This window comes from Protopterus annectens, chromosome 10.part0, assembly GCF_019279795.1.
Source record: "Protopterus annectens isolate FY-2018-M chromosome 10.part0, PAN1.0, whole genome shotgun sequence".
NCBI classification, from domain to species: Eukaryota; Metazoa; Chordata; order Ceratodontiformes; family Protopteridae; genus Protopterus; species Protopterus annectens.
In genome coordinates this window covers 1,153,467,965-1,153,491,040 of record NC_056744.1, presented here as the reverse complement: position 1 = coordinate 1,153,491,040, position 23,076 = coordinate 1,153,467,965, and the positions used below count along the sequence as shown (strand labels likewise).

Below are 23,076 nucleotides of genomic sequence, written 5' to 3'. Positions count from 1 at the left end.
TAGAAGGTCCAGGTCAGAAAGGTCTTACACCTTCCAGTCTGCCCACCAGAGCTTAGTTATTCAATTTGTGGCTACAGCAGAAAGTGTTTCACTGTGCTCATAACCATGTGCCTCTGCAAAATGAATAAATAAATATGTTCATTACATATATTGACCTCTCCTGATTTTAATTGCATATATTGATGTATCAGAGACAGGTCTAAGGGCAGTATTATTACAGACCTTTGACTGGGAAGAAAATCCCATGTTTGCTTTTTTTTACTTAAAAATTGAGTAAAGTAAAGTAGAAACCAGGTATTCCACTACTGAAAGACAATGTTTTGCAATATAGTGAGCATTGCCTACATTAAAGTACTACCTCCTTTGCCAAGAATTTACACTGCTTAGATAGTTTGTCCCACTGTTATGGCTGAATAAATAGCAAGATAGCACCACAAAACTATGCAGATGACAATTTTCTTTGCAGCCTTTTAAAATTCCTACTGTAATTCAGAGAAGGCTCAACCTACCATAATACAAATGTCCAAACTAGGGTTCACAGCTCATCTACAGAGCCTGAAAACAAGGGATTCAAGCTGGGGGAGTATTACTATAACACTGTGTGGTGGTTCTCACTAGAATGATTTCTTAAAATGATGTAAAATTATGTAAATATTACTTATAATGTAAATGGAACTCTTGCTTTAAATATAGTCAGGTACTAATGTGGGTCTGGCAGTATGTTTATTCATGTGTCTATTCCCTCCAGGGTTGCCAGACGTCCCTATTTGGGCGGGACTGTCCCGAGATCAGCAGCCTGATCCCGAGTCCCGCCCTGCCGGTTTAAATCCCGGCCAGCCTCCGCTTTGTTTGTTTTTTTTTTGATTGTCCCGTATACCTGGTATATGGGCCAATCAAAAATTGCTAAACACGGAGCTTCTTGTGTTCCGCATTAAACACGAGAAGCTCCGTGTTTAGCGATTTTTGATTGGCCCATATGCCGGTATACAGGCCAATCAAAAATCGCTAAACACGGAGCTTCTCGTGTTTAATGCGAAACTGCAATGCACTAAACACGAGAAGCTCCGTGTTTAGTGCAGAGTTACTGAGTGAGCTCAGTTCTTTAATGGGGAACTGTGTTCCGCATTAAAGACCTTTTTTTTTTTTTTTTTGCTCTTCAGTCTCCGGGTCTCCGAAGACCTTTTTTTTTTTTTTTTTTTGTGGTCTTCACTTGTCGTGAGAGACCTTTTTTTTTTTTTTGTCCCTACCTGGGGGTCTGCAAATCTGGCAACCCTGATTCCCTCCCTCTTTCTCTTGAGAGTTTACTTATTCCTCCTCTGAGCTGCAGCACCATCTTTATATACTAAAAACCTGTGCCTAACTACACTCTTGTTTCTGTCTGTCCCTCAGTAGTGTGCACTTACTGCATGTCCCTTTCTAAAACCCCTGGCATAACTACATTATTTTCCTACTTCTCAGTGAACTGCAGCTCCCAATTGGTGCATAAATGATAAAAACAAACAGGTAACATTCAAACCAAAATGATAAGCTGTCCTATTTCTGTAGTTGCTAACCTTCTCACTGATTGGTTTCTGTTTGGCAACTGCTGCTCCTCCCGGAAGGTGTAACCCACTCCATTTGCCCTTCGGGCTCACTCCGCTCCCCTACCCTGCCCCCAAATTCCACCCAATACCTGTACTTTTATACATCTCCTGACTCCTCCCCACTCAATACCTCTCCAATCACAACACACCTAAGCCAAACCTCACCCACCTGTAGATCTACATCACCTCAAACACCCCCTCCTTCTACAATGCTGTATATAACATCTCACCCTATAACCCCATTTGCCCTACTAATCTCTCTCCTCTTACCTATCTCACACTTTTTCCCAGCCCTTGTCATAGCTCTTACACACACTCCACTACATCTTACCATCAACCTCACTTCCCATCCTACTCATCCAGCTCACATGAACTCGCTACCTCTAACCCAATCTATTTCTTCAAACCAAAACTGCTCCCAATCCACCCCCCCTTGTACTCCCCTCTTAAATGTGGTACCAGAAAATCACTACTCTCACATAACCCAAGCTACCCTTGCCCAACACACTGCCTCACTCTTCTACTCTGCCACATCTCTCTCTCACTAGTCAGCGACATCCACCTCAACCCCGGACCCATCTCTAACATCAATCTGACCAATCCCTCCACTCAACCCACAAACTCAAACTCCATTCACCTTACAACACTTAATGCACAAAGCCTAAAAAACACAATCCCTAACCTCCATGCCTGGCTCTCCCATAACCACCCTGACATTACTGCCATTTCTGAAACCTGGCTGAAAAGCTACAGAAAAGATAACGGAATCCTACCACCAGGTTTCCAAATCATTTGCAACGACAGAGCCCACAAAAAACGGAGGCGGAGTAGCAATAATACCTCCCATACCATAACTCCCTACTCCAATAAAATACCAACCTTTGCCAATGCTGTAATTATAATAGGTTTAGTAAAAATAAACAACCACAAGTCCATATGTATCACTGCCCTCTATATTCCCCCTGGTGATCATATCAAAACTCTTTGAAAACATCCTGTCCTGGTTCTCCTCCAATATATAAAAATGAAACCTGTATACTCAGTGATACCATCATCAACTGGAATACTATTAACTCTGAAGCACCGTCCCACACACAATCAACCTGTACAACTTCTCCCAACTAATACAATCTCCAACCAGACCAAATAAAGATGGTACTGACTGGATCCTAACAACTCACAAAAACCTTATTCCCAAAACTGGAACATTACCTGATCCTCTCAGCGATCACCTACCAGCCTTCACCGGCCGTCTCCCATCTCCATTGCATAAACAACATCATTACATTCAAACCCGCAACCTCTCCTCTTTCAACCCTCTAACATTCTCCAAATGCTTAAAGCATACTGACTGGTCCCCTCTAAAAACTTTCCTCTAGATGATGCCATTTCCTACTTTAACCACTCATTCCTAACCCTTCTCAATCAGCAAGCCCACCCCCATGAACCAAATGCATCAAAACCAATCCCTGCCCATGGTTATCAAAAGATACTAAATTAGCCTTGCACCAAAAGGACAAAAAATGGAAACAATATCAAAAACATAAAAACTCTAACACTCTCCTAGAGTATAAGCAACTACGAAACTCCGCAAAATAACTAATAATTAAAGACCACAAAGTCCACTACTCCAAACTCCAGTCCTTGCACTCAACAAATCCCAAAAAATTCTGGGACTCCCATCTCATCCATGCTGCATCCTGGCAACAAAGAAAACCCTGCCCAGAACCCAACCTCTCCAATGTTGAAACAGCCAGCCAGTTCAACTCATTATTCATAGACTGCATAGCTAAACTATCAGCCTCTCACCCCCCCTCCTGCCCCAACCACCACCCCAATCATCAACCTTACTCCACATTCTTCTGCCTCAAGCTCATCCCCACAAGCACTATAAAAAGACTTCTGCTCAAACTCAAACCCTTTCTCAATGCTCCCGACAACCTTCCACCCACCTTCCTCAAACAATCTGCAGACAGCATTGCCTATTCCATCTCTATTTATATAAATAGATCCATACAAGAATCATACGTCCCTTTTATCTGGTGCCATGCTTACATCATCCCTCTCCACAAAGGTGGCAAAAATACTGATACCACCAACTTCAGGCCTGTTGCCATCCTTTCCCCTCTTTCTAAAATACTAGAGAAAACAATACAAGCACAACTCATGGCACACCTAACACTAAACAATCTCCTCTCCCCTACCCAACATGGCTTCCGCCCTGGCCACAGCACCATGACTGCTCTTCTGCTCTTCTTTCCTTTCTTGAAACCATAAACCTCAAATGTGACTCGGGCAAGTTCGTATCCACACTATTCCTAGATCTGTCAAAGGCCTGTGACACCATCTCACACACCCTACTTCTATCCCAACTCTCCAGCCTACACCTCTCTCCCACCACCATCGCCTGGTATTCCAGCTACTTGTCCAACCGCCAACAAGCTGTCCAATGGAAAACTTCAAACTCCCCCTTCCTTTCCACACCCACAGGTGTCCCACAAGGTTCTGTTCTTGGCCCTCTTCTCTTCAACCTATTCATTAACAACTTTCACCAATCCATCCCAAACTCATCTATTATCCAATATGCAGATGACTCAACAATCATCTGCTCAGCCTTCTCCCCATCTGAGCTCCTAGCAAAAACCCAACTAGCCTTCTCCAAAACAGAAACCTGGATGCAGTCTAACCATCTGGCACTAAATGCAAAAAACAAACTAATCTTTTTTCCCCTACCAAAAATTCCACTGACAAATCCACATTCACCATACAGAGCCAAAACAACACCCTCCGTGAAACTGTTCCAAACACCAAGCCTCTTGGCATCATTATTGATAAAGAACTAAAATTTGACACCCACATCCACTCCACAATCAAGAAAATCCACCAAAAGTTAGGTCTTCTAAGCCCCTCTACCCATCAAACTCTTGCATCCACCTTCCTACTCCCCCTCCCTTATGTATGGTGCCCTTCTTTTCACCAATCTATATATTGGCCTTCGGTCCAAACTTGAATACTGCTACCACAAGATCTCCAAATTTGCAACCAAGTCAAAAAATGTATCCCACCACTGATGCTCCCTATTCACCCTCAACCGGTTTGAACTACCCAACTACCTCAGTTACCTACAACTCACCATTGCCCACAAGCTCATCTTTAAACCTGCCAACTGCCCAGCTCTCACTACTTCCTTAAAACCTTACATTCCCAACCGCTCACTCAGATCCAAACACTAGAATCTCCTTCAGGTCCACAAACCTGCATGACCTCCAGGCAATCTACTGCTGTCCCACTCCTTAGCTAAACAGTGGAACTCTCTCCCCACACACCTACACAACCTACCTAACCATACAAATTTCAAATCTCAGCTACTCTCTCATCTTTCTTTCAAATGGGAATGCCCTTGCCACGCTCCAACGTAACCCCCCCCCATTCCACTTTGCACTGACTCATCAGACTACTTCTATTACTTCATCCCACCCAAAACAATCCCTCCCCTACTAAAAACTAATTTTCTCTCTAATATCTATTGTACTATACTCTCCAATCTCAAATATACTATTACCCTCTCAATGCATAATATTTTCCTAACCTACTAATGGCTAGTAGGTATATACTTTGAAATGTTAAACCTGCAAGTGAGTTTAAGAAAAATATTCACTTTATATAAATGTTGAAATTTCTGTAATGAATTATGTCTTTTCATTTTTGTAACATTGTGACAAGCCAATTGCAAATATCATGGAACTTATTTGTAAATGTTTAATTAGCTGTATGAACTATGTCCTTTTTTAACACGTGAAACGTAACTTGCAATTATTGTGGAGCTTTTCTCCCCAGGCCTCCACCGAAAACAGGATCTTCTTGGCCCAGTGGACTTCCCCAGTCATCAAACTTAAATAAATAAATAAAATAAAAAATAAATGTGTGATAATCCTATCCCTAGCCCTAACTCCAACCGGAACCCAAATGATAACCCTAACCCTAACTCTGACCTTAACACTAAACAAGACACACACTTTACATTAGCCTTATCCCTAACACTATTCAGATGTGTCTGTGAGATTTGATTTTTATTTTTGGGATATCTGTATTCACGCTGAAGAGGTATTCAGTGTCCACATTTCAGCCAGCACAAATTGAGGTAAGTAAATTCAACAGTGTCAGACACATGCACAGGTAGACACAGTTGCCAAGCACATAAATCCTATTTGGTCCTAGAGGCGATACAAATGAGAGTGTATAAATGAATTTCACTTACTGTATCTAAAAGTTCGATCACTTTGGAAAAGAAAAACCACCAGCAAACCCGAGCCATCTGCAAAGAAAACAAATATGCATACATTTGCTGACTTTTCAACTGTAGCCTAGTCAAAGTTTAGCAAAAATTCAGTAAGATTATATACAGTACAACTTTCATACACTATAACAAAAAAAAATCCAGATATTGCTACTTAACATATTAATTTAGCAGCTTTCCATATATCAGTCAAATTTTGGATGAATAAAATAAAAATCTCATAGTCAAACACATACACAGTACATATGCAAATCTCCTAACAAATCACCATGATGCTTACTGTACCCCAGCCATTAAAAATGGTGACCGTGATCGGAACCTCGAGTGACATGTTCTGCTAGGTACAGATGAACGCTGACCTGGCCTGAATGAAATCTGTTGTGCTTGCTCCCCCTCAACTAACTACAATACTTTCTTGAGAAGCACTTGTAGTTTCATGTGATATGCCCCCCACTTGTCCAGAGAGTGCCTCGTTCTCTTCTGATTCCAAGACTCCAGTCTGGTAAGTCTTAAGAAGTGTATATAATGAGGTGGCCACAGATAATTGGTTTGCTATCATAGTATGCATCAGTGTGATCACACCATTCTCCCTGCTCTTTGCCATTTCCAAGTAGTGCTGGAAATTCTCACAAATACCGTTGAGGATTCTGACAATTTCCAGCTGACTCTTTGAGCCCTAACAAGGAAACAGCACATTTGTTGTTGGGCAGCCAATGTTTTTCGTTTTTCTTGGGGTAGCTGTAACAAGTTCCTGCACCTGGCTTCCTTTAGTAAAAGTGTCACTGTGGACATTGTTACCTCTGAATGTCTGCCATTATCCTGAAAGTCCTCATCTGGGTTGGGAGATGCTGGTGTAGTGGTAAATGGGTTTTCCTCCTGCAGAAGTGTGTGTGAGATGTCAGTGAGTGTTTGTAATGCACTGTAACATCCTGCAGAGTTACTAACATGTTTTGGGGAGTGAGATCTTACATTAAACTTTGGGAATGGTTGCCACTTTCCTCAGGCTGCCACTCTGCACACTGCCTTCATTGTCATTCTATGCAAATGTGGAATATTCACCTATTAATTGTAATTATCAAGTGTTTAATGTAATAATTCCATTCTTTACATAACATAGATTATTGCTTTTAACTACCCTTCCTGAGCAGACGAGTATTGTTGGTAACAGCTAATGTTAACACCACCTGATTATTCCAGTGTCATTATCTTCTGTGTCACAGTCATCCCCATGGATGGAAAGGAAGTATTCCTCATCTGATGTTAATGGAATAATTGTAGCAGGCAACCGCAGTACTGCTACAGGCAATTGCATTCTGCCTTGCCTTGCATCTGGCACATCCAACTATATCATTTGCCCTCTTCTTGCTCTGTATTTATGTCCAAGACAACTTGATCCCAGGCTTCTATCCTTTCAGCTTGTTGGGCCCCCCTTTACCAAACAAACATTTACCCTATATTCTAAGGGCTGCCATGAGGATGCGGTTTTACTCATGGCTAAAGTTGCCCTTTCTCTGCCTTGATCCTTTGTTTTGCATCATTACTGCATATGAAGAAAATATGCCACAGTCATACACAGAAAACTTTTGATCTAATCATCAAACAACACAACAATGAAAGCATGCCTATCACTCTCATAAAAAGGTAGGTGACACAAACCCCATATTTATCTACACACACAAAATCTCAATACAGCCTGTAAAGTTGTGCTTAGTAATGTCAGCAATATCATAAATACATTCGGAACAGTAAAGCAATCTGTTTAACAGAGTTATCCTTCCCCTACTCCCTCCCACTCTGTTGTATTCATAATACTGTCCTTTAGCATTCTTCAGTCCATTGAGCCACAACCCCTTTTTCCCATTTTTGCACGAGAGTCAGGGTGTCACTTAAACAGTGACAATCATCTAGTGCGAAGGTTTACACAGATGGGTGGCTAGCCCTGCCATGGTAGTCCTTTCACACCATACACTTACATACACATTCACACCTATGGATAATTCAAAGTGTCAAATCTAGCTACTGCATACCTTTTGAATGCAGGAGGAAAACAGAGCACCCGGAGGAAATGCATGTGAACACAGTGAGGACATACAGACTCTGCAGAGAAGGCACCCCAGCCGAGAATTGAACCGAGGAACCTCTTGCTGTAAGGTGACACTATCTACTGTGCTACTGTGGCACTCGCAAATCTCCAACTAAAGACAGATGTATATTCATCCAACAAAACATCCTTACCACTTCAGTACTTCAAAACACAGCATTTCTGCAATGTATGCACAATCACTGCACGACACCAAAGGAAATTATTTTTGTCACTGATCACTTACAAATGACAGCTTTACAATATTCGCTAAAACCACTGTAATACGCCCATCATATCAGTGACACATTCTTGAACAGAACTCACTAATTTTACATCATTTTTGAAGTGCTTCATATTAATTTCGAATATTTCGATAATTTGTTCTTACTTTAAAATATCTGTGGTTTCCGAAGTCATTTGCCATTTTAACTCGAGTTATCACATGTTAATAAGGTGGTATTAAACTACTTCATGTAAATCAGGGCCCATTTATAAGTTTTATATGCAGATTAGGCCCTTTTACTTTCACCACTATGAACTGCAGTAATTATGTGAACATGTATGGCCACTTATGCATGTAAAATATTCTCATGAACATGGCCTCGGGCTGATATAAGCTTGCTGGGGCAGAGTCTGCGGCAGTGTTCTGCAGTCCCCAGCATGCCACTGGAATGTAAAGATAGCCTCAGATATGCTCAAAGTTGAATAAGTTTAGATAAAGCACAATAGCGGCACATGCATGAGAGCTCCTGTCCACCTAACATCATCTGACACACTTAAGTACCTCAAAGCACTCAACCTTTAATAGAAATTGACACAGACACAGGAATTTTATTTTGTGCAAAAACAAACCACCCAAAACAAAACAATAACGCTGCTCTACTGCATGAGGTATGTACAAATGCAATTCAGATGTAATACTCCAAATAAAGTAGCTAATGCAATGCCCAGCATCAGTAGAAACTTTAAGTAATATAAACAAAAATGCTGATCACATACTGTTTTTTCTAAGCCATAACAAAGAAATGTGAATGAATTCATTAAAAAAATGCATATGACAAAGCATTTTTGGTTAAACCAAACTTGTCAGTAACAATAGTACCTGGTCTAATGTTCCTGCTGGTTAACTGGGTTTGTTTAAGGTCATATCACACCACAGAGGGAGTGGCTGTAAACCTGTGAATCACAGCCCTGCCTACAATTTCTTCATTCTGGTTTTGGAACTTCATATGATGACAGCCTTTTTGAAGGCACGGGGCTGCGCTCTGATTTGGTCAGATGAGGAGACTGTGGCTCATAGCGAGTCATACTTGGATAAGATCTGGACATGCATCCATGGTTCTGATGGAAAAAGATAAGACATCCCAGATCGGGATCACCAATTCCAGCAACCAATGCCGTCACAGGTACAACAACCTACAGAAGCGTATGCCTAACCAGCTGGCTGAGTGGATTGGCCAAGTAATGATGAGAAGGCCAAAGTTCTATAGCACGTATTATTTTTGAAAGGGGGGATTAAAAAATAAACTTTAAGAGGGTTGCAAAATTGAAGGAATTTGTTAGAAGAAATAAATAAGTGTAAGTGCAAATATGTATCTATAATGTCATAATAATAATAATGATGCAAAAGAAAGTATACATATATCTGTATACAGATATATAGACTGCTTAAATGATAGCATAATTGCCTGTACAGATACAAATGTAATGCATATAGGAGTAAAATAATAATCTACATATATATGTCTGTAAATCACAAATATACATCTGTAAGAGTATACTTACAACTACTTGTTCATGCATTTATGCAGAAAGGGAAAAAAATATTTGCATTTCCACATAATTTTATTTTGTATTGCATTACCTTAGGAAGTAATTAAATTACATGCAGACAGTTTTTATAAATAATGGATTTTGTTTGTGCATGCCAGAAAATATTTATTAGTATAATAATTGTATAAGATTGTAATTTCTTCCACAATATTAATTCCATGTACAAGATGAATGAACTCTCAGTCATGCACCACACCCTAGTCAGAGTAGAAGTCAGGGGAGGGGGTGTGAGTTGCAGTGTCAAGTGAATGACAAGCACATACTTTAGCAAAAATGACCAGTTGTATTACTTATGTATATATTGTAAATCATCAAAAATCTATTAAAGTGCACACTATTGTGCAGCAAAGGAGCTGAAAACCTCCTTGAATTGCAACATTTTCTGTGTGTGAACATCTTCTGCCTGAACACATTCTCACAATTCAGAGTGTTACACACAAAACAAGAAAATTGAATACAAGCGGCATCACTATGAAAGAACAGTTACATTGTTTGAAAAAGCTGGTAATGATGAATAAAGTAAAAAAAAAAAACAGTAAAAAAAAATGTATAAAGGACAGTAACTGAACCACTACGGTGTATTCAGTATTTTACTGCAACCAAGTGTAAGAGATAGGTCAGTATATAAGTGCATTATTTTATCTTTAATATTTTTCATTAATGTATATAAAGAAATAATTTATAAAGCATAGTAACTGAAGCACTGCAGTGCCTTCAGTACATTACTGCAGCCAAGTATAAAAGATATATCAATATATAACTGCGATATTCTGTCTTTCATGCATACGTGCATTCACAACCTCTTTTCCCATTTATTACACATGGGTTTGGGGTGTCATTTCAACAGTGACATTCAATTAAGAGCCAAGTATCACACCACTGGATGGCTAGCTCAGCTGTGGCTGTTCTTTCATAACACACACTCACATGCACACTCATGACAATTGCCAGTTTAGTGTCCAATCCACCTACTGCATGCCTTTGGAATTCATTGATTTTATATGATGTAACTGTTTATATTTTCAGTACAATAGTGCAAATAAATGCAAATTAAGCACAAGTATGATCATTTGTTTGTGTAGCAGACTGCAAAATGAAACCCCACCAAACCTCAATAGCAATACACTCTCTCCCCAAGTATGCATAAGCACTTCTCATACCAGTCTTCCCACATAAACATAAGCAATTCCCATATCAGTAGTCTCACGTCTGCATAAGCACTTCCCATATATATTCTGTTTTACATCAGTAAAGATTTATAAACATAAAAATGTTTTAAAGTAAGAGACTGAATGCTTTGTAACATGATGTATGAATCTGTTGTGCATATTTTCTCTTCTTCCCCTTTTTCTCTGTTTTTCTTATTTTAATTATGCATTCCTTTCTCAATTTGTATTTTCTCACTCCTATTTATGTTAATTTTTTTATAGATCCAAATTCCTCAGGAGCAGCCTAGGCAAGTACCTCTCTGGTTAAAAACAGTCATCCTCTGCCTATCCAGGTTTGGGGTGGTGGCACTGGTCCCATGGGCACCCCAGCACTTGGCAGCCTGGCAAAGCTCACTGAACAGGGCCTTCAGGACTTGTTTGAAACTTTTAAGGCTCTATGGATTGGAGACTCCTGCTGGTGCCATTCCTTGTCACTCTTTCTTCCCTTGTTCTCTTTTTCCTACACCCTCTTACCTATTTTCTACCCACTCTACCCTCTTTTATAAAAACTATTTGAAAAAATAGGGAGTCTATCCCCTGCCAAAAACATTGCACCCCACCTCCTGCAGCACAACCCTCGATGTGTTCTTGCTGCGTCTCTCTCCTTATTGTGTCTCCCCTTTTTCAATCTTTCCTATCTCCCTTTCTAGTCTTTAAAGTAATCAACAGTGTGTCCACATAAAGACACCACCATATAAAACATTTGAAACTCCTTTATTTTTTTAAATACTAATAATAAAAGCTGTGCACTCCATCACTTGCCTTAGGTCTTTCTAGCATGACTGTGTACAGCCACATCCGTCCACAATACATGAATACATATGAAGTAATACGAGGCCTAGGGCTTTCACATAGCACCTCATACATGCTTAATGCTTCATTTTAGGTACTTTATTTTGCCATAAGTAAGCATGTTTTTCAAAATGTCTCTGCCTTTCCTTATTCAGCATGAATAACTTGCACATATTTTATTTACATATACACATATCTGTCTCTTTATGGTTAACTGCTATGTACTGTAAAGTCCAAGACTATGAATACCACCCTTTTAAACAGGCATACCTTTTGCAACTAGAGAAATGAGCAGACACACAGGAATATGCAGACAGTATTATGACAGTAAAGAAAACATACACCAACCAAAAATTAGCAAGAGCTGAAGGGCTTTGTGTGTAGAATATTTACACAGTGACAACTGTACTTAGGTGCTTGGCATATCTTTAATGATATATAAACTCTCCAAAAACAAGAGCAACACTGAACATTTCATTTCATAATATTGCTACTTACAAAGCACAGCAAATGCCTCAGTAACTATGATGTTTTAGTTGGTGGCATAGGCAGAACATACACACATAAAGCAGCCTAGTGGCAGTGAAAAAAATATAGCGTACATATTAAAGCAATAGGCAGTAGCAATAAATGTGTTGTATACAGAAGGTGAAAGAGATTAGATATACAAGAAGCAAGGAAGAAGAAGAATCTAAGCTAAATTAATGTAATATTCATCAGACTTTATGGAAAGGACATTCAGAAGAAAAGAATGGGTTTGGAAAAATGAGGCAGGGGTATGACAGAAAAGTAGCTGGAGAGGACTGGAGAGCAGTGTCACATACTAGACTTCAAAAGCATCTTAAATTATTAACAGCCTTGATAAGAAATCCACATTTCAAGACCTAGCAGCATTGGCAATGAAGTGTGTGTGTGTGTGTGTGTGTGTGTGTGTGTGTGTGTGGTTTATTAGCTGGCATATTAAGAGAACTTTGCAGATATAACAGATAGTTAACATAAGGGAGACGCTGAGAACCACCATTAACTGGATAGCCACTTAACGTATTTCACAGCAGACTGTTTACTGTTATTAATGTCAATCAGCCAGTTGTGTCATAGGGAGGGTAAAGCCCAGACTTTGTCCAAGCAACCCAAGTTTTATTATGTGGGTAATCTGAGACACAGTTAGGGCTTTATCCCTCTGCAGTAATCGTTGTATGTTACTTATTAAATATGCTGTTTTAGTCGGTAGTGCAAAGCAGAATGCAAATAAATAAAGTGGCTCAGTGACTGGTGGGAGAAAGGTAAGAATAAGTGGCAGGCATTGAGTTACTCAACCTAAAAGGAAGGCATTGGTGGTTCCAGCCCATGCCTTGACACTGAGCAAGCACAGTGTTGCCTGGCACCCAAAATGTGCTGACTAGGGACATGGACTTGATTCTACTAAGCTGGTGATTGCAACCCTCAGTACATACATGTGGAGCACACAAGCACAACTGGATGGAACTGTAGTGGCCAGGTGTTAATGTCAACCAGTGTGTGTGTGTGTGTGTGTGTGTGTGTGTGGGGGGGGGGGGGGGGCTATATCCATATATCAGAAAAAGGTTTCAATTATGCTTGAATGTAGTTAGCTCATAAACCACAAAAGTGATGAAAGGCAAAAACGATGCTTACTCTGCAAGAAATGAATAAGCCAACAGGCCGGCATGAGAGCTAATAGTAGGCAGACATTTGGAATCAAAAATAAAAAAAGTGTTACTCATGTAATCCAGTTAGGATTAACCATTTTATAGCAAACATAACACAACCCCCTCCCCGTAATATGCTTATGATGTCCTATACAAAACTTACTTGCAGGAACAGATTTGTTTTAATACCATGCATTTTGAAAGCTTTGAACTATATACATTTTTCACCATGCAGCATTTATCACACAATCGGACATTAGCTTCTTGTTAACATTTCATGGTTTCCTTGCCATCTCTGTCCTAGTCAGAGTATAGTATCAAGCACTCAGTGAAACTAAACAGCAGTCTTGCTCATTTCCAGGCAAAATGTTTTGCCCCGACACAGTGTCTTAGAAAAATAGGGCTATGTTTTTTATTGTATTAAAATTCTACCTAAAATGTTAAAAGGCAAATCTGAATATCCTGAAATATGCCTGTTTTTTTTTTTTGTCTCAACACTGACTGGAAAGGGTTCTTCACAATCATTTGCCACCACAGTCAAAGGTATAGCTATCAACTGCCACTTGTACAGCTGTACAAACTATCCCTGGTAACAAATATGTTGGAACTTCTGATTTTCTTTTTCAGTTTCACAGACTAGTTTAGTCTCTGTGTCTTTTGTTCTGATTTGACTATCATTCCTCTTCACAAATGTTACACATCACTGATGGCCATGTTATCTGACAAAACATTCACTCATGTAGGAATACATTTGAGTTCACCATGTTAATGTCATCAAAAGGTGAAGAATGTCTCAGTTTTAGATACTTACAAAACCTCTGTTTTTGAAATCATTGTTCTCTCTGTGCATTGTTGTATTGAGAATTATTCAAACACAAGTCAGATATGGATCTCACCCTTCTTGACTTAAAATGTTTTGTGGGAGATAAAACTAAGATAATCTTCAGGAATATTGTTGTTGTTCTTTCGGCTTTTCCTGGTTAGGGGTCGCCACAGCGGAAGTCCGATCCGCTAATGATTGGCAGTAGATTTTTATGGTGCTGAGGCGCCAGCTCAACACCCAACCTTCAACGAAGGCACGCCCATTCACGCATGTCTTTCGAACGCCACTCAACCGCAGGGAGGACATGCATGCTACAAGCAAATGTAAGAAGCACAGCAGCCAGACTTCCACATATTCATCTTTCATTTTCTTCAACCTTTCCTTCAAAGTTTGGACCATACATCTCAAATGTTCCTGATTTTGTCTCATATTTTGTCTTGTCCCTTGGTAAAAGTTTCGATTTTCTGGTAAGCTGTCAGTCAATAAATGGCAGACAGAATTTCAAATTTTGTATTGTTCAGAAAATGCATGTTCGGGGGGGGTGGGTCTGGCCAAGATGCCTAAGTGTTAGCAGCACTTCTCTGATGCTCTGTCTCTAAAGATTGTTTCTGACAGGATTTTTTGGTTCTAACCTAAATAATTTTTCTTCACAAGTTATACCTCTTGGTACTGTGGACTATCTACAAAGAAGAAATTAAACTTTCAGAGTTTGTATCAAGAAATTTCCTGTCAGAAGTACTGCAGCTCTGTAAAACTGGACAAAACTATGAGTCACACAAGAGCCTCTCCTCAGGACAGTTCCATGAAAAAGGAACTTCACACAATAATTTCTAACATCCAGGACCTCTCAGTGAAGATGGATAATTTAGAAAAGATTATGGAGAACATGAAAAAGGAAAGTAAGAAACAAACAGAGGACCTGAAGGAAATGATAACCAAACATTCAGAACAAATAGCAGCCATAGAGAAAACTGTAAATGACATTGATGGGAGACAAATGGAAAATGACACCCAAATTGATTTCCTTCTAAAACAGAATAATCATTTACTTGAGAAAGTCGAAGACCAGGAGTCCAGATCAAGCAGGAACAATGTCAAAATATATGGGGTACCTGAGAAGATGGAAGGAAATAACATGGTCCAGTTTTTAAATGAATGGCTGTCCAAAATATTAAACGTTCCTGTGTGTGTCTCTCATTTGGGATCGAGAGAGCCCACAGGTCTTTAACAAGCACATCTGCTTCTAAAAATCTCATGCAGTCAGCTCTATTATAGTTAAATTCTTATCCACACAGGACAAGAACTTAGTATTAAGAACAGCTTGGTCAGGAAATCCAATACAATTTGAGGGGAAAATATAAGGTTTGATAATGACTGCACCTCCAGTACAATAACAAAAAGGAAAGAATGTGTCCCTCATCAAAAGCTTAAAGAAAGCTGACATAAAAGATCAGATCTTGTTCCCTGCAAAAATTTTAATTACTCTCTCAGATGGACAAAACATATTCAACAACCTCGAAGAAGCAGCAGAGTTTGTCAGGAAGAATAAACTGTTGGCTAAATTAGAAGATATGGACATTTCATTACCTAGTCTGAAAAGATAAGCTATCAATGGCAATTAATTCACAAATGATAAAAATTCCAAGTAAAAAATAAAACGAAAGTAATTTTTTTTTTATTGTCACTTGTAACCTTACTCATCTGACAGAATGTATCTAAATACTTCGAACCCAAATGAACAAATACTACCTTAAAGGTAAAAAAGCTTCTTCTACTGTGTGTGTGTGTGTGTGTGTGTGTGTATAGATATATATATATATATATATATATATATATACATACATATATAAAGGCTTATATGAAAACAAGCGGTTCAGTCATGATCTAGTTACTGATTGTTGGAGTGGCACCTTGTATAAATACTAACTGTAACTAGTGTATTGTCAACAGCTTGTGTATTTTATATGTGCCCTTATGCACATTAAAATATACATAATACCAAGCTATTAACATCTTAGAGGCACTAGATCCTTTTAGTAAAACTGCTGATAGAAGTTGAAAGTAATAATATGGGTTTTTCTTTTTTTTTAACTTGATAGTGTTGCACACTGGGAAATACATGGAGGGAAGTGTAAATACATTTGTCAAGTTTACTCTGACTTGTTATTTATTATAATATGATGGTAATGGGAGTAATAATATGTAGAAACTGATATTTTATACTTATAACTGAGTATATGTGTTTTAAAGCATACTGTCTTATTTACTGTATCCATTAATAGGGTAGGTATTGTCAGTTTTGATATTTCACAAGTCCCTGATATAACAGTTTCTTTTTTTACCTTCATCTCAATGATTGTGCATGTTTAGTTTCCTTTTCGCTCCATAAACAGATGTAAATCTTGCTAACTCTGTCCTCAAGACGATTTTCTTGCTAGAATGCAAAAAGCTTCACGTATTTAATGTCTCGAGTTCAGTACAGCCATTTGTTTCACTCAGCATCTTCCCAAATGATTTACTTTGTGAAAACAGGAAAGGTGTGACCTTTGAACTTACATCATCATCACGCGACACTCTACGACGAAAAAGACATCAGATTTCAGCTGCTGGACTCTAAAATGAACCATATCAGCTTTTCTAAACTGTAGAGTTGTAATCCCAGCTGAATCTACTCAAAAAAGGTACTAGAAATGTTTTTTATTTACAAAGCTATTCAGTGATGTACTTTTAACATAGCAGTCGCATTTTACTGTCTGGATAAATGCATGAAGTTATTTCAAATACTTCTGATGCTTAGTAATGTTGGGGTAAACAGATTCTGCTTGTTAAAACAAAAGTGAAGTATTTATGTTTACTGTTGGCATACAAATCTGCAATGTAATAAGTTTTATGGGAAAAGAATGGACACAATAATATTTATAGTTCTAACAATATGTGTATTTATTATTTTACTCAAACTACTTGATAATCTAAAAATCACATGCAAGCATGATAACATATTTTACTGATGCTACATGTATGCATCTTCTGGAAGATTCATGCAGTCACACACATGGTATAGAATTATATATACCACCCCCCTTTTTTAATATATACATATAGTAAGAAACTATAATAGAAGACAAACATAGTGTTCAGTACATGAGTAAAAAACAAGATAGGGTAATATTCATAACATTAGAGAAAGCCTCTTTTTGTTTCTCATAACTCTCAGACAGTGTTCTCTGTAAATAAATTAACAAATCCTTGTTAGCATATCCTTCTCATTATTTTCTTCTGCAACGTGTATTAAATATTGGCAAGATTAAATTTAGGAGATTATATTCCTTTTTTACATTTTATTCTAAAGCTTTACTACCAATTGTAAAATATAAAGGACTTGATATGAAGATGGCAGTAAGTTACTCTAAATCCTTATAAGACAAGTGTAAATCTTTTTGTTTACTTCATTATTTTATTAACAAATGTTTTGTTATTTAGCAATCACAAGGTACTTACTACTTAAAATAGAATGGTTTGTGACATAACTGTTTGAAACTGTGTCTTATCTTTAAAGCTGTTGATTAAGGCAGTCAATTTACAGTCTAATAACACCTTAAAAGTACTGTTTAGAATTCTTACATAGGTCAGGAGAGTCTTCACATCCTAAAATGCATTGTACATTTCAGAAATTACAGGCTGAAGCATCAGACTTGATTGTAGGATGGTAGAAGGTGGCTTCAATGATTTGTTCATTGAACCAGGAATTTTAAATTCCATGTTTGGTATTGTATATAGTTCTGATTATTTGTTAGATATGTGTAAAGTTAAAATTTTGTCCATAATGGAATACACAATGCAAGAATGTGTTTTCAAATATGTCCATATATAAATGTGTTTCGCTTAATGTCAATGGCCTTAATAACAATAGAAAAAGGGGAAGTTTATGTAAATACCTTTGAACAAATAAAGTGGATATTGCATTTATACAGGAAACCCACCTAATAGCAAAAGATGTGAATAGGCTGTTTTTTTAATGGTTATTCAACACTTGTCACATTTCACTATCAGACCAAGAGGAGGGGCACTATAACTTTGTGGAAAAAATCCTTACCAGTACCTAAAATTATTGATTCATATTCAGACAAAAATGTTACGTTAAGTATGGTAACTCTGGAAATAAATAGAAAATATATCACCTTAGTTAATGCATACTGGATATCTGGTTTCAGAGCAAGAACAGCAAAGTACTTAGAACTAATCTCACTTAAAGCTAAAGGAGATATTATATGTGTAGGAGATTTCAACTGCATTCTTTCCAAGAATGACACGACTAACAATAGTAACTTTAAAATGTCAGCTGCAGCAAAAAAATTAAACAACTTTATTACCTCTTCAAATTTTAGGAATATTTATACTTTAGGAATATTTATACCATAACAGAATCAGAATCCCTATAATATACACATTACTCCTACAGGTATGGTACCCAAACAAATATTGATAAGATATTTGTTACTTATAATTTATTATCTAAGATACAGGAAGTCAAGATCAGTACATGCCCATTGTCCGACCACAACACTATTTTTTTCAAAATCCATATAATACCCAGAGACCTGATATAATGGCAATTATACCATGATCCCCCCAAAACGTGCACGCTGATTGGCCAGCGTGCCCGTTGTAAATAGAGTTATACTAATGGAAAAAGGTCCGGTCGCCCGGACTTTTTTCCATTAGTATAACTCGTTTTTTTAAAACACTGTCTCGCTATGTTAAATGGGTTTAACATAGCGAGACAGCTTTAAAATAAGCAACGGAGATCTCCGTTGCTTATTTTAAAGCTGTCTCGCCATGTTAAACCCATTTAACATAGCGAACAATGTTTAAAAGCAACGGAGAAAGCAAGATCTCCGTTGCTTTTTGTCGCTATGTTAAATGAGTTTAACATAGCGAGACAGTTTTAAAATAAGCAACGGAGATGTCCGTTGCTTATTTTAAAACTGTCTCGCTATGTTAAACTCATTTAACATAGCGAGACACTAAAAAAAAAAGCAACGGAGATCTTGCTTTCTCCGTTGCTTTTGCCCACAGCTCTGATGTACTGTGCAGGCGCGCAGTACATCAGAACTGCCACGGATGCCAGACATCTGCGGAAGGGCAGTAAACAGGCATTATACTATGCCATTATTTAAGAAAAGGAATAGTTTATTTTCTTAAATAATGTCATGGTATAATAGCAATAACCCACTTCTGGGTGTGGGTAATGCTAAATTTACTCACGGTTGGCTTTGTCTGGTCCCTCGGGCTTCGCCCTCGGGACCAAACCACGCCAACCGTGGGTAAATTTAGCATTACCCACACCCAGGCGTGGGTTATTGCTATATTACCCGCATACATTACCAAATTAAAAGATTTCAGAGAATGGCTGTTAAAAGAAATAAAAACATTTCTAGATTTTAATGATAACAATGAGACCTCTAGAACTATACTTTGAGATACACTTAGATCATACTTGTATGATAAAATCAAAAGTTGGTACTTAAAAAAAAAAGAATGGGAAAGGAGCTAATACACATACAGTCAAAAATTGACACATTAAAAAAGAACTTGGACAAAAAAGATGATGCAAAACTTTCTAAAATAGAGCAACTGAATAGGACATACACAGCCATTTTAAATCACAAAGTAGCAATAAACTTAGAAAAAATAAAGCTACAAATCTATACTATTAATCCAAAGAATATGCATAGACTTGCACTTAAATCTAAAAGCCTGACAAAAGCTAATTGTATCAAGGAAATTATAGACAATCCCATGAAGAAACCTAAACATGTAACAGATTTAAAAGAAATACTAGAGGCCTTTAGAACACATCATGAAACACTAAATAACACTAACCTACAAAGTATGAGAGACAGGTTTTTGAAAGACAATACTGATAAAAGATTTAAAAAAACTTGGCAATAAAACCAAACTTCCTTTATTAAACGATAATCCAGTAAGCTCTTTAGTTTCCCAACACTGAGACTTTATCAGACTGAATTACATATTGAATACATTCAATTTAAATACTTAAAGCAACTTGTTACATGACTTTCAAAGGTTAATGCCTTAACCCCTTCCTTCTCAAATAAGCCACACAATCCTCTCAGCTATTTAACCCTGGAGGGTGGCAAGCATTAAGTCTGACTTGCCATGAATACTCCAGCCACCCAAGTTCTTCCTCTGCATTTAATAGTGTTTCATAACCAGTAATAGCTCCTAATACAATACATTTAAAATCAATAGGGTAATTTTCCATTTCATAATGCTTTCCCGTGGCATTATTTTCATTGCTAATCTCTACTGCCCTTTTGTGCTTGAATTTCAAGTCGTTTATTCAGTTTACGTTTTTAGTTAATTGATAAAAGATTAACAAAATAACAAAACTCTAGACTCCTTAAGTCTACATCATTAAAGGAGCTTAAGGGGAAAATACAAAACATTAATAATAATAAGGCCCCTGGCCTTGATGGACTAATAAGGGAAATATATAAGATACTTCCAGATGAGACCTTAGAAATTCTAATAGATGCTTTTGAAGAATTCAGAAAGAATGATGGCATTTTCCCTTCCTGGAAATTTGCTATGATTTCACCCATTTTGAAACATGACAAGGACCCTAATTTTATAACATCGTACTGCCCTATTTCCCTTCTGAATGTGGACTACAAGATTTTTTCATCTATTCTAGCAGACAGATTAAATCAATTTTTACCAAAATAATAAAAGATGATCAAACAGGGTTTATTTCACACAGGAAGGTCCCACACAATTTAATCAGATTATTAACATTAATGGACTATGCAAACAAAAAAAAAAAGAGAGACTTAAAAATTATTAGCCTAGAGTTGGACAAAGTGTTTGATTTTTTAAGTTGGCCCTATTTAAAGTTCTAGAAATGTACAACTTTTCCTCAGATTTTTTTTAAATTGCTGAAGAAATTATACACTACTATATCATACATTAAAAATGGAGCTTTCTTGTCAGGACCACTTAAAATAACAAAAGGTACCAAGCAAGGGTTCCCTCTTTCACCCTTATTATTTGCTGTATCAGTGGAGCTCAATTAGGTAATTACATAAGAACTAATGATAAAATAAGCAGCTTCTATGTCAATGCAAAGTACAATTCCAAAGTCCAGCTTTTCGCTGATGATATTTTATTAACAATTGGGAGCATAGATTCCTCAACTGAACATCTTATAGATCTCTTCAAAAATGATATCTGGCCTCAGTTTTAATCAAAATAAAACTGAAACTATTCTGTTAAACAAAAAATAAACCCAGTTCGACAGATATACAGACTTTAATTGGGATAACAATAGGATTAAATATCTAGGCATAACCATTAAAGAAAACTGGAAAGACACTAGGCAAACAAATCTCATAATGTTAATAGACACCGTTAAAGATTACTTAAACAAATGGAATAAAATGTTACTCACCATGGAGGAAAGGCTATCATTACTTAAAATGATCATACTACCCAAAATTCTGTACGTTTTTCAAGCCATCCTAGCACCCCTTCCAAAACACTACTGAAATACCTTAACTCTATATTGATAAAGTTTTTATGGATTTCAAAAAAAACAAGGATTAGTCATTCATGGCATTACAGAAGTTGGGAAGAGGGTGGAATCCCATTTCCACATCTATAAGTATATACTGAATCAATTACTTTTAACATTATAAGTCATTGGCTAAACAGCAAATATACTTCCAACTGGAAAAATCTACATAAAGCAATATTACTAGACAATTGTGAGGAAACAATAAACGATATGTTTTCTGAAGTGGAAAAAGGTTACCTTGTCATAAAAAAATAGAAGTTATGTTCTTACCATAACGTTCCATGTTAGTTGTCTTCTTCTCGCCTTCTTCTTGCTGGATGGGTTCGGAGCCGACCTCGGCCGACTCGCCACTCTAAAGCTCGAGAGTTGGTTCCACCGGCTCGAGGCTCCCCTTATATCCCACAATGCTAGGCGAGAGTTACCTCAGATCTCGTTTGTAAGCTAACCCCAGCTTAAGATAGTAACAGTATAAAACAGAATAACTATAACAGAGACCACCTCTAACAACAGGGAGAAGAAGGGTGACCTACATCCTGAAACAAGAAATATGCATAATAGCATATAGCTAAGAAAGAGGTGGTAGAAAGAGAGGTCACGATCACAACTCCTCTAGGTCTGTCCAGGCCAGGGGGAAGGAGGGTGGGGCGAAGAAGAAGGCGAGAAGAAGACAACTAACATGGAACGTTATGGTAAGAACATAACTTCTATATGTTAAGTTGTCTATCTCGCCTTCATTCTTGCTGGATGGGACCGCGTCCCTAGCACCTTGTCCCGGGTGGCCTAACGGAACAGACTCCTGAGAACAGTGGAACCAAAATTAGCTCTATGCCTAGAAGCTAAATCCAACTTATAATGAGAAATAAAAGTGTGAGGAGTAGCCCAAGTAGCCGCTGCACAAATGGTGCCAATAGGCAGTCTGTCTTGGAAGGCTAGAGAAGTAGCCAAAGCTCTGGTGGAATGGGCTTTAGGCTTATTAGGCAGTTTTTTGTGTCTAATCTCATAAACAAGGGTAATCAGAGATGTTAGCCATCTGGATAAAGATACCTTTGAAACTGGAAGTCCCTTTCTGCTTTCCGCATAGGAGACAAACAGCTGATCAGATTTTCTGAATTGTTTCGTTCTGTCCAAGTAGTACCTTAATTGACGATGAACATCCAGACAGTGTAATTTTTGTTCAGACCTATTTGAATACT

General features: G+C 37.8%; 1 protein-coding gene across 5 annotated transcripts in view; it reads right to left on the bottom strand.

The window, feature by feature from the left end:
* Nucleotides 1–23,076, bottom strand: part of LOC122813528 (elongation of very long chain fatty acids protein 4-like) — a 442,023-nt gene that overhangs the window by 269,670 nt on the left and 149,277 nt on the right. For 4 of the 5 annotated variants that reach the window (XM_044085895.1, XM_044085898.1, XM_044085900.1 and 1 more), the window contains exon 5: nt 5,842–5,898. The exons of the other annotated variant lie outside the window; for it this stretch is intronic. In XM_044085895.1, the coding sequence (XP_043941830.1) occupies nt 5,842–5,898 (57 nt within the window). The remainder of the gene's footprint in view (nt 1–5,841; nt 5,899–23,076) is intronic. 5 annotated transcript variants of the gene reach the window in all.